Raw genomic sequence first — 13279 nt, 5'->3', positions numbered from 1 at the left:
AGTTGGGTGCGTTCATGTTGACATGTAGTTGCAGTACAAACCTCAGGTATCGGTTTGGGGGGACGGCATCCACTAGGTGTTCTCTTTCGCAAAGTCATGTTACATCACCATTTTTTTCACACACTATAGTGTGCCACACAAGCACGCATGCAAAATTTCGGTGCGTTTGGACACTCGATGCATTTACTATCATTTTCTCCGTGAAAATACGGAGAAAAGGTCTCCCGATGTGACGCAACTTCCGTTCGTACTCCGGTTCCGTTGAAATTTGGCGTGGGAGACGGTGGGGGTCACTCACACGCGCATGCAAAAGTTGGGTGTGTTTCGACATTAGATTCATTTTATACGAATTTCTACATGAAAATACACAAAAATTGCAACGATTTAATTTTTTTCACAGCCGGCACGCGCGGCGCAAATGACCGGGCTACGAAGGTGACCCACAGCGGCCACTTGGGCGCCGTTTGCGGCGCACGCGTGAGGGACCATGAAGGCAAAAATCTACGGTGGCCACCGCCCAACCTGCTAATTGTTTAGTCCAACATTGCTTCTAGACACGCTTATTCATCTGTATAAATATTGTCCTCTGTGTACAGTGTTGCCTTTAATGTGGCGGTCTTTCCTCGGTACGATAATGCAAATGATACTCTGGCACTCCATAATCATGGAGTGTCACAGCAAAAATTCACATTAATCTTCTGAGGTAAATCCGTCCACACTACAGAATATTTTTTTCTTGTGTTTTTTTAATATTTACTAATACAGTGCTCTTCGGACACAATTTTTTATATTTACAAAAATAATAAGAAATTATTGCATCATAGGATGGGTATACTTACCCAGAAGGAATGATGTACGTGTTGCTTTGCTTGTTGATAAAGATCAACAAGCAGAGCAACACCTACACCATCTGGATCTGTATACATGTAATATGAAGCAATAACAACTGAAAGTTAAAATATTATCAGCCTTTTTAAACCACTACATATGAGTCTCCACAATCAATGTGGTACTTAAATTCTTTATAAAAAGGTTAGCCTATAGTGGCCATAAAAGGCGCACAGGGGCGGCCCACGGCGCGCACGGGCCATGGTGGGGCGGTCGGCCATGTGTGCACCGCTAGGGGCGCCAACCGCCCACAGTGCTATTTTTTAGTCCCACATTGCTAGTTTTCACGACTAATCATGTGTTTAAATAGCTTCATCCATATACGACATCAAATCTTTAATCGTGGTGGCCATACCTCACTATGCTTATGCAGGTTCTGCTTTGTCACTCCACAATTGTTGTGGACTGATACATCATAACCTGTATCAGTGTTGTAAGGTATGACTACCCGCGCTTGAAGATTTTTTTGCACCTCCCGACGGAAGGTTTTGTTCGACATCCTTCAAATGGACCCAAATTTTTTTTAAACGTTTGTACACTCATGGCAAGCAAGCATGGAAGGTTTTGTGGCATTTCCAACCTCTGAGAATTTTCAATGATTTTCCGTTCTCTCAAACCGAAACACACTCCCCGAACGTGACGCAACATGAGGGTGTGCTTCGAACACGATGAAATTTGACGAGGAGTTCTATGGTGGCCATGCCTACCCTATCTCAAAATTCAGAGTCATTCTGAGGATGGCCAAAAAATAACCTCTCTCAGCGCACGTCATTCTGGTAGGAGCGAAGGCCCCGTCCCGATGGAGGTTTTTTTGACATCCTTCAAATGGACCCAATTTTTTCATACATTTCTATAATCATGGCAAGCAAGCATGTGATGTTTTGGGGCATTTCCAACCTTTGAGAATTTTCTAAGATTTTCCGTTCTCTAAAACCGAAACACACTCCCCGGACATGACGCGACATCAGTGTGTGCTCCAAACACGATGAAATTTGACGAGGAGTCCTACGGTGGCCATGCCTACCCTGTCGCAAAATTTGGGGTCATTCTGAAGATGGTCAAAAAAGGACCTCCCTCAGCGCACGTCGTTCTGGTAGGATCAAAGGCCCCGTCCCGATGGAGGGTTTTTTTTTGACATCCTTCAAATGGACCCAATTTTTTTCATATGTTTCTACACTCATGGCAAGCAGGCATGTGAAGTTTCGGGGCAATTCCAACCTCCGAGAATTTTCTAAGATTTTTCGTTCTCTGAAACTGAAACACACTCCCCAGACATGATGCGACATGAGTGTGTGCTCCGAACAAGATGAAATTAAGAGGAGTCCTACGGTGGACATTCCTGCCCTGTCGCAAAATTTGGGGTCGTTCTGAAGATTGTCAAAAAATGACCTCCCTCAGCGCATGCCGTTCTGGTAGGAGCGAAGGCCCCGTCCTGACTGAGGTTTTTTTTACATCCTTCAAATGGAAGAATTTGTTTTCATACGTTTCTACACTCATGGAAAGCAAGCATGCCAAGTTTTGGGGCATTTCCAACCCCCGAGAATTTTCTATGATTTTCCCCGCTTTCAATCCGAAACACACTACTCGAACGTGACGCGACATGAGTGTGTGCTCGGAACACGATGAAATTTTGCGTTGGGTCCTATGGTGACTGCCAAATGGTCAAAATTAATATAGGTACTAATAATGTGATTTAAATCAGGAGTGACAAATATTAAAAAAATATAGGTATTAATGATGAAATTTAAGTGAGGTGAAACAAACTTGCGTAGAGTGGTAAACTATCAAAAATAAGATAGATACTAATGATATGATTTGAGTATACAATGCCCTAGCAGCACTGCCGCAGCTGCCCGGGCAGTGTAACACTTCCCGGGCAGCTGCGGCAGAGCTGCCCGTACAGTGTAAAATCAAATCAAATTATTTACTAACTATCTTATCTGCCAGGGTGCATGAATCCGGCTATTTAAGCCGGTCGGGGCGTCCTTCGACGATCAAGGTGGGACTAAACAAGTGTGCCTCCACCGTCCCACTGCCCTTGCACCCTTGACTGCCCGCACGCGCGCCTTCAAGCAGCCCACTCAGCCCACCGAAATTGGCCCACCTCGGCGATCCGCGCAGCACCGCGAGAGGTGAGCTCTAACTTTAGTCCCACCTCGCCCACCGGAGCGCGCCCGCACCAGCTTAAATAGCACGCTCCGCCCTACCTCGATGTACTCCTGAAAAGATCGCCTAATTTCTCTTTGCCGTGTGTTTGGGCTCGTGGGCCTTGCGGGGCCGAAAAAGCAGTCCCTTTCGCCGTCGGCTTGATCGGGATTGACTTACTATGCCTCGCTCAGCTCCGGGCGTTTTTTTCAAAAATAATTCTTTTAGTTTGTTTTGCTAATGTTATGTAATTTTTTTATTGTTTCATTTTTTATTTACTTTTATATTTTTCATAGTTATTTTCAATTCAAGTTTAATTCTTTTGTGATTTTTCATTTTTTACAATAGAACTATTTTTTTTAAAAATATTTTTACTTTTTTGCAAATATTATTTATTTTTTCCCTTTGTTTTGTTTTTTATTTCCTTTCCTAATTTTCGTAGTTTTTTTACATTTAAAGTCTAACTCTTTTCTGTTTTTTATTTTTTTACAATATTTTTGTACAATGAAACAAGTTCAAATAACACTATTAATTCAAACACTCGATATTTTAAAACCATCCATTCAAACACTCGATATTTCATTATAGTTTTCATAAATATTTTACATACTACTAGAAATTAGACTTAACTAAACAACATTACAAAAATAATTGATCATTACTAAACGACATTTCGAAAGTAACCTAAACTAAACTACTCGTCCTCGACGCCGCCGAAGTCTGCCTCGTCATAGAGCCCATCGCCATCGTCGTTGTCGTTACTGCTGCTGTCGTCGAGGGGCACCACGGGCACCGCGGGCACGCGCGGCACAGCCATCGAGTCCTCGACCACGGCGTGCTACCCGGGGAAGTCCGACGGGTCCTTCGGGTGGACGACGACCGGGGAGAGCTGCATGTACTCCTCGACAAGCGGGGGCGGCTGCAGCATGTTCTCCGACTACCAGACCGCCGTTAGGTAGCCCGGCATATCCTCTGTGCCGCCAGCCTCCGCCGCCAGGCGCTTGTACTACGCCACCAATGCCGGCTCTGGCTGCTGCTCCGGCTCGGGCAGAGGGGCACGACTGTACCCGGTGTTGTTCCTGCCTGTGGTGCGGCGATCACCGGGGCCAAGGCGGACAGCGCCACGGTCACCGCCTGGGCCACCGCGGGGCGGGCGGGCGCGCATCGCGCCGAAGTCGAGGCGGACGCTGGTGGAGTGCACCTCGCCGCGGCGGAACAACTCGTAGTTGTACCCCGGCGGGGCGGACACGGCGTCGGCGACCGCCTGCACGGTATGGCGCGATGACATCCTTGAAGGTGTGCCCGTCCCAGAGCTTGTCTCGCTGCGCGCGGTTGTGCTTGGCAGGCGGGTGCGGGCCGGCGAAGGCGTGGAGGCGGCGCTCGTGGTCGTCAGCGAGCCAGTCCGCCCACCTAGGGTTGTTGGGGGCGTAGCGCGGGTCCTCCAACTCCTCTGGCGGCAGCCACACCCAATAGAGGCCGATGGTTTGGGCGAAGAGGTGGGTGTCGACCTCAGGCACCGGTGCCACCGGCACGCCGTCGACGCTCAGGCACCACCTCGCCGGCAGGCTGACGTCGGGTGCGGCGGGGATGACAAAGTGGGCGAGCTCCTCCGCCTCCTTGAGCGTCAGGTTTGGGCGCGCAATCGCCAACGAGAGGGAGAGGAAGGGCGCGTGAGGGCAACGCCGGCGACAGGGGGAGAAGGAGAGGGGAGGCGAGAGCGGTGCGCCAGCGACGGCGGGGCGACGCGCCTTTTATAGGGCGTCCGGAGGGCAGGTTGATAACCCAAAAGTATAGGGGATCAATTGTAGCCTCTTTCGATAAGTAAGAGTGTCGAACCCAACGAGGAGCTAAAGGTAGAACAAATATTCCCTCAGGTTCTATCGACCACCGATACAACTCTACGCATGCTTGACGTTCGCTTTACCTAGAACAAGTATGAAACTAGAAGTACTTTGTAGGTGTTTTTGGATAGGTTTGCAAGATAATAAAGTGCACATACATAAAAGGTAGGGGCTGTTTAGATAAATACACGACTAAGTTAGTTTTAGTAAAGAGTTTTTTGTTACGAGGAAGTTATTTGTCCCTAGGCAAATGATAACTAGACCGGTACTCATCATTGCAATTTTATTTGAGGGAGAGGCATAAGCTAACATACTTTCTCTACTTGGATCATATGCTCTTATGATTGGGACTCTAGCAAGCATCCACAACTACTAAAGATCATTAAGGTAAACCCAACCATAGCATTAAAGTATCAAGTCCTATTTATCCCATACGCAAACAACCTACTTACTCGGGTATGTTCTTCTGTCACTCACGCCACCCACCATAAGCAAATCATGAACATATTGCAAACCCTACAGCAGGAATCCCTCATGCTTGCGTGACAAGGAGAGCACCATAGGACAGCACCAATAATAAAACATGCAACTCAAACCAATCACTATCATCAATTAACCCATAGGACAAAACGGATCTACTCAAACATCATGGGATAGCCATACATCATTGGGAAATAATATATAGCGTTGAGCACCATGTTTAAGAAGAGATTACAGAAGGTAAAAGAGATGTTACACCGCTACATAGAGGGGCGAATAGTTGGTGATGATGGCGGTGAAGTTGTTGGTGAAGATTGTGGTGATGATGATGGCCCCGGTGGCACTCCGGTGCCACCGGAAGCGAGGGGGAGAGGGCCCCCTCCTTCTTCTTCCTTGACCTCCTCCCTAGATGGGAGAAGGGTTTCCCCTCTGGTCCTTGGTCTCCATGGGATGGGAGGGGCGAGAGCCTCTCCGAGATTGGATCTATCTCTCTGTCTCTCTCTGTTTCTGCGTTCTAAGATTCTTCCCTTTCACCGTTTCTTATATTCCCGGAAATCCGTAACTCCGATTGGGCTGAAATTTTAACACGATCTCTATCCAGATATTAGCTTTCTTGCAGAGAAAGAAGGGCATCATCCACCTTACGGGGTGGCCACGAGGGTCAGGGGCACGCCTGCCCCCCTGGGGCGCGCCCCCTGCCTCGTGGCCCCCTCGGGCGTCGTCTCGCGTGGATTTTTCTTCCCAAAAATCACATATATTCCAAAAAAATCTCCATAATTTTTTATCCTGTTTGCACTCTGTTTAATATGGATATTCTACGAAACAAAAAACATGCAACAAACAGGAACTGGCACTAGGCACTGGATCAATATGTTAGTCCCAAAAATAGTATAAAAAGTTGTCAAAAGTATATGAAAGTTGTAGAATATTGCCATGGAACAATCAAAAATTATAGATACGACGGAGACGTATCAACATCCCCAAGCTTAATTCCTGCTCGTCCTCGAGTAGGTAAATGATAAAAAAGATAATTTTTTATGTCGAATGCTACCTAGCATAATCTTGATCACATATATAATCATGGCATGAATATTAAGATACGAGTGATTCAAAGCAATAGTCTATCATTGGACATAAAAAATAATACTTCAAGCCTACTAATAAAGCAATCATGTGTTTTCAAAATATCATGGCCAAAGAAAGTTTTCCCTACAAAATCATATAGTCTGGCTATGCTCCATCTTCACCACACAAAATATTCACATCATGCACAACCCCGATGACAAGCCAAGTGATACGTCTCTGTCGTATCTACAATTTTTTATTGTTCCATGCCAATATTCTACAACTTTCTTATACTTTCGGCAACTTTCTATACTATTTTGGGACTAACATATTGATCCAGTGCCCAGTGCCAGTTCCTGTTTGTTGCATGTTTTTTGTTTCACGGAATATCCATATCAAACGGAGTCCAAACAGGATAAAAACTGACGGAGATTTTTTTTGGAATATATATGATTTTTGGGAAGAAAACTCCACGCAAGACGATGCCTGAGGGGGCCACGAGGCAGGGGGCGCGCCCTGGGCCCTCGTGGCCACCCCGTAAGGAGGTTGATGCCCTTCTTTCACCGTAAGAAAGCTAATATCCGGATGGAGATCATGTTAAAATTTCATCCCAATCGGAGTTACGGATCTCCGAGAATATAAGAAATAGTGAAAGGCTAGAATCTGGGAGCGCGGAAAGAGTGAGAGAGAGAGACAGAGAAACATATCCAATCTCGGAGGGGCTCTCGCCCCTCCCACGCCATGGAGGCCAAGGACCAGAGGGGAAACCCTTATCCCATCTAGGGAGGAGGTCAAGGAAGAAGAAGACGAAGGGGCCCCCTCTCCCCTTCTCTTCTGGTGGTGCCGGAACGCTACCGTGGCCATCATCATCACCGCAATCTTCACCAACAACTTCACCGCCATCATCACCAACTCTTCCCCCCTCTATGCAGCGGTGTAACCTCTCTCGTACCCGCTGTAATATCTACTTAAACATGGTGCTCAACGCTATATATTATTTCCCAATGATGTATGGTTATCCTATGATGTTTGAGTAGATCCATTTTGTCCTATGGGTTATTTGATGATCAAGATTAGTTTGAGTTGCATGTTTTATTATTGGTGCTGTCTTATGGTGCTCTCTGTGTCGCGCAAGCGTGAGGGATCCCCGCTGTAGGGTGTTGCAATACGTTCATGATTCTCTTATAGTGGGTTGCGTGTGTGACTGAAACACAAACCCGAGTAAGGGGGTTGTTGCGTATGGGATAAAGAGGACTTGATGCTTTAATGCTATGGTTGGGTTTTACCTTAATGATCTTTAGTAGTTGCAGATGCTTGCTAGAGTTCCAATCATAAGTGGATATGATCCAAGTAGAGAAAGTATGTTAACTTATGCCTCTCCCTCAAATAAAATTGCAATAATGATTACCGGTCTAGTTATCGATTGCCTAGGGACAAATAACTTTCTCGGAACAAAAAGCTCTTTACTAAAACTAATTTAGTTGTGTCTTTATCTAAACAGCCCCTACTTTTTATTTACTTGCTCTTTATTATCTTGCAAACCTATCCAAAAACATCTACAAAGTACTTCTAGTTTCATACTTGTTCTAGGTAAAGCGAACGTCAAGCGTGCGTAGAGTTGTATCGGTGGTCGATAGAACTTGAGGGAATATTTGTTCTGCCTTTAGCTCCTTGTTGGGTTCGACACTCTTACTTATCAAAAGAGGCTACAATTGATACCCTATACTTGTGGGTTATCAAGACCTTTTTCTTGCACCGTCGCCGGGGAGCCATAGCGTGGGGTGAATATTCTCGTGTGTGCTTGTTTGCTTTATCACTAAGTAATTTTTATTTGCTGTTCTAAGTTGTTCTCTATCTTTAGTTATCGATATGGAACACGAAATACCAAAAAATTAGGTGTACTTGTTGCTCATGGAGATGAGGAACCTCCTAAAACCCTCGATGCTCGTTATGTGGCGGATATTATGTAATGGGAGACACGTTGAATCAACGTGAATACTTTAGGGATTATCGCTTGACTCAAAAAGGGAAACTATTATGGTATCAAATTTATATGTTGAAATGGTATGCTAGGCAACTATGCTTGAGATATGATTGTACTTGTTGCTCCGGGATGAAGGCTCCACACTTTCCCTTTTTATGCAAATTTAATGATAATGAAACATTGGCTTCTTATGCTAGAGTTATATATGACTATTATGATGTGGAACAAATAGAAGAATTTGTTGCTTTTATGGGTGCTTATGAAATTGAATCTATGTTCAAAGAATATGAAAATCTTTATGATGCTGTCTACAGACCTGAAAATTTAGCTATCCTTAAATATTGTTATGAGAATTATGAATACAATTCCGATATTGATGCATTTATTGAGAAAGTCTCCGCTGTCCCAGAAGAGACTAATATTTTGCAGGAATCTATGGAATAAGAAAATGATGAAATTGTGAGCTCATTGGATGAAAAAGATGAGGAGGAGAGCGAAGAACAAAAGGAGGAAGAGCGGATTGATCACCCGTGCCCACCTTCTAATGATAGTAACTCTTCAACTCATACATTGTTTAATTTCCCTCCGTGCTTACCGAAGGATGATTGCTATGATGATTGTTATGATCCCGTTGATTCTTTTGAACTATCCCTTTTTGATGATGCTTGCTATGCTTGTGGCCAAGATGCCAATATGAATTATGCTTATGGAGATGAACTTGCTATAGTTCCTTATGTTAAACATGAAATTGTTTCTATTGCACCCACACATGATAGTCCTATTATCTTTTTGAATTCTCCAAAATACACTATATCGGAGAAGTTTGTGCTTATTAAGGATTATATTGATGGGTTGCCTTTTACTACTACACATGATAACTTTGATAGATATAATATGCATGTGCTTGCTGCTCCTACTTGCAATTATTATGAGAGAGGAAATATATCTCCACCTCTCTATGTATCCAATACGATAAAATTGCAAGAAACTGTTTATACTATGCATTGACATTTATTTGTGTGCATGAATTATTCTTTTATGACATGCCGATGCATACGAAGAGAGTTAGACTTCATTGTTGCATGATATATGTTACTTTGTGCTCACTACTAAATTACAAATCATTGTTAATTAAAATTGTCTTTGATATACCTTGGGATCCGGGTGGATTCACTACTTGAGCACTACATGTGTAGCTTAATGGATTTAAAGAAAGTGATGCCAGGGAGACAACCCGGAAGTTTTAGAGAGTCATTTACTTCTGTTGAGTGCTTTTATATAGTTTAAAAACAACAAAAATAAAGAGGGGAACCCAAAACTTTTACAAAAAGGAAAGCGAAAGTGAGAAAGACGAGCATTGTTGAAGTGGGAGCTAGCCTTGAACTTTGTTCATGCCCTTGGAAACTTTGTGAATTTAATTACAAAAACTTTTCAAAAAAATAATTATCCCCTTGTACAATTCCTTTGTATTATAAAAATAATGTGCCAAGGTTTGCCTTTAGGATGTTTACAATGCTTGTTGGTTTGTATGGTGCAGGACAGAAACTTTGGCTGTAGTGCGCGATTTTACATTTTTTACTGGAACGTCAAACGGTTCTGATTCCTTTTGCACTGTCTTTCTATGAATTTTTCTTATTTTTACTAAATTTGGCAGAATTTTTCAAGTAGCAGAAGTATGGTCAATGTTCAGATTATTATAGACTGTTCAGTTTTAGACAGATTCTGTTTTTAATGAATAGTTTGCTCGTTTTGATGAAACTATCGATTTATATCAGTGGATTAAGCCATGAAAAAGTTATACTACACTAGAAACAATGCTAAAACAAAATATGAATTGGTTGGCAACAGTACTTAGAGTAGTGATTTGCTTTATTATACTAACGAATCTTACCGAGTTTTCTATTGAAGTTTTGTGTGGATGAAGTGTTCGATGATCGAGAAGGTCTCGATGTGAGAAGAAGGTAGAGAGTCAAGAGCTCAAGCTTGGGGATGCCCAAGGTACCCCAAGTAAATATTCAAGGATACTCAAGCGTCTAAGCTTGGGGATGCCCCGGAAGGCATCCCCTCTTTCTTCAACAAGTATCGGTATGTTTTCGGATTCGTTTCGTTCATGTGATATGTGAAATCTTGGTGCGTCTTTTGCATTTAGTTTTCATTTTTCTTTTATGCACCATGCTGGTATGAGATAGTACTTGGTTTATTTATAGAATGCTCATTGCACTTCACTTATATCTTTTGAGTATGGCTTTATAGAATGCTTCATGTGCTTCGCTTATATCATTTGAAGTTTGGATTGCCTGTTTCTCTTTACATAGAAAACCACCATTTGTAGAATGCTCTTTTGATTCACTTATATTTGTTAGATCATGGGCATATATTTTGTAGAAAGAATTAAACTCTCTTGCTTCACTTATATCTATTTAGAGAGATGACAGAAACTGGTCATTCACATGGCTAGTCATAAAATCCTACATAAAAATTGTAGATCACTAAATATGATATGTTTGATTCCTTGCAATAGTTTTGCGATATAAAGATAGTGATATTAGAGTCATGCTAGTGGGTAGTTTTGGATTAGTAGAAATACTTGTGTTGAGGTCTGTGATTCCCGTAGCATGCACGTATGGTGAACCATCATGTAACGAAGTCGGAGCATGAGGTATTTATTGATTGTCTTCCTTATGAGTGGCAGTCGGGGATGAGCGATGGTCTTTTCCTATCAATCTATCCCCCTAGGGGCATGCGTAGTAGTACTTTGCTTCGAGGGCTAATAAACTTTTGCAATAAGTATGTGAGTTCTTTATGACTAATGTTGAGTCCATGGATTATACACACTCTCATCCTTCCATCATTGCTAGCCTCTTCGGTACCATGCATTGCCCTTTCTCACCTCGAGAGTTGGTGGAAACTTCTCCGGTGCATCCAAACCCCGTGATATGATACGCTCTGTCACACATAAACCTCCTTATATCTTCCTCAAAACAGCCACCATACCTACCTATCATGGCATTTCCATTGCCATTCTGAGATATATTGCCATGCAACTTCCATCATCATCATATACATGACTTGAGCATTTATTGTCATATTGCTTTGCATGATCGTAAGATAGCTAGCATGATGTCATTGCTACGCTAGATCATTGCACATCCCGGTACACCGCCAGAGGCATTCATATAGAGTCATACCTTTGTTCTAGATATCGAGTTGTAATATTGAGTTGTAAGCAAATAAAAGTGTGATGATCATCATTATTACAACATTACCCCAGTGAGGAAAGGATGATGGAGACTATGATTCCCCCACAAGTCGGGATGAGACTTCGGACAAAAAAGAAAGAAAGAGAAAGGCCCCAAAAAAGAGAAGGCCAAAAAAACAACAAAAAAGAGAGAAAAATAGAGAAGGGGCAATGCTACTATCCTTTTACCACACTTGTGCTTAAAAGTAGCACCATGTTCTTCATATATAGAGTCTCTTGAGTTATCACTTTCATATACTAGTGGGAATTTTAATTATATAACTTGGCTTGTATATTCCAACGATGGGCTTCCTCAAATGCCCTAGGTCTTCATGAGCAAGCAAGTTGGATGCACACCCACTTAGTTTCAGTTTGAGCTTTCATATACTTATAGCTCTAGTGCATCCGTTGCATGGCAATCCCTACTCCTCACATTGACATCAATTGATGGGCATCTCCATGGCTCGTTGATTAGTCGCGTCGATGTGAGACTTTCTCCCTTTTTGTCTTCTCCACACAACCTCCACCATCATATTCTATTCCACCTATAGTGCTATATCCATGGCTCACGCTCATGTATTGCGTGAGGGTTGAAAATGCTGAAGCGCGTTAAAAAGTATGAACCAATTGCTCGGCTTGTCATCGGGGTTGTGCATGATGTGAATATTTTGTGTGGTGAAGATGGAGCATAGCCAGACTATATGATTTTGTAGGGATAACTTTCTTTGGCCTTGTTATTTTGAAAAAAAAACATGATTCCTTTATTAGTGGGCTTGAAGTATTATTGTTTTTATGTCAAATGATAGACTATTGCTTTGAATCACTCATATCTTAATATTCATGCCATGATTAGATATCTGATCAAGATTATGCTAGGTAGCATTCCACATCAAAAATTATCCTTTTTATCATTTACCTTGTAACGCCCCGTATGTAACTTGCCATATTTGTATTCCAACTCTTGCCATTTTTGGCACTAAGTTATGATATTCCCTCGTGGTTGGGTTTTGTCTTCGTTTTGCTTTTGTCCATGTCATGCATCTCATATCATGTCATCATGTGCATCGCATTTGCATACGTGTTCGTCTCATGCATCCGAGCATTTTCCCCGTTGTCCGTTTTGCATTCCGGCACTCCTACATCCTCTAGTGTCCCCTTTTAGCCTCTTTTTGTGTGTGAGTGTTAAACGTTCTCGTATTGGACCGAGAATTGCCAAGCGGCCTTGGTTCACTACCGGTAGACCGCCTGTCAAGTTTCGTGCCATTTGGAGTTCGTTTGATACTCCAACGGTTAACCAAGGAACCGTAAAGGCCTCGTGTGTGTTGCAGCCCAACACCCTTCCAAAGTGGCCCAAAACCCATCCAAACCCCCTCCATCCTCTTGGCCGTTAGATCACGATCGCGTGGCCGAAAACCGCACCTCATTTGGACTCTCCTAGCTCCCAAAATCTATAAATAGGCCTTCCCCTCTGAAATTCACGGACGAAACCCTAGCTCCCCCTCCCCTCGCGCCGCCGGACACGTTCGGATCTGGCCGGACGCGCCTGCCGCCGCGCCCGACCAATCACAGTGCGACACGTGGCCCTCCGCCGCTGCCCACCCCCCGAGCCCATCCCGCCGCCCCGCGCCTCCCTCGCCC

General features: G+C 43.4%; 1 protein-coding gene across 1 annotated transcript in view; it reads left to right on the top strand.

Moving 5' to 3' along the window:
* The first annotated feature begins 4512 nt into the window (after positions 1 to 4512).
* The window catches only part of LOC119357847 (protein YABBY 1-like), a 64924-nt gene continuing 56157 nt past the window's right edge, over positions 4513 to 13279 (top strand). The window contains exon 1 of the mRNA XM_037624656.1: positions 4513 to 4656. Coding sequence (XP_037480553.1) covers positions 4513 to 4656 — 144 coding nt within the window. The remainder of the gene's footprint in view (positions 4657 to 13279) is intronic.

This window comes from Triticum dicoccoides, chromosome 2A, assembly GCF_002162155.2.
Source record: "Triticum dicoccoides isolate Atlit2015 ecotype Zavitan chromosome 2A, WEW_v2.0, whole genome shotgun sequence".
NCBI lineage: Eukaryota > Viridiplantae > Streptophyta > Magnoliopsida > Poales > Poaceae > Triticum > Triticum dicoccoides.
Note: the sequence above shows the minus strand (reverse complement) of the source record. Positions and strands in the feature narration are given on the sequence as shown.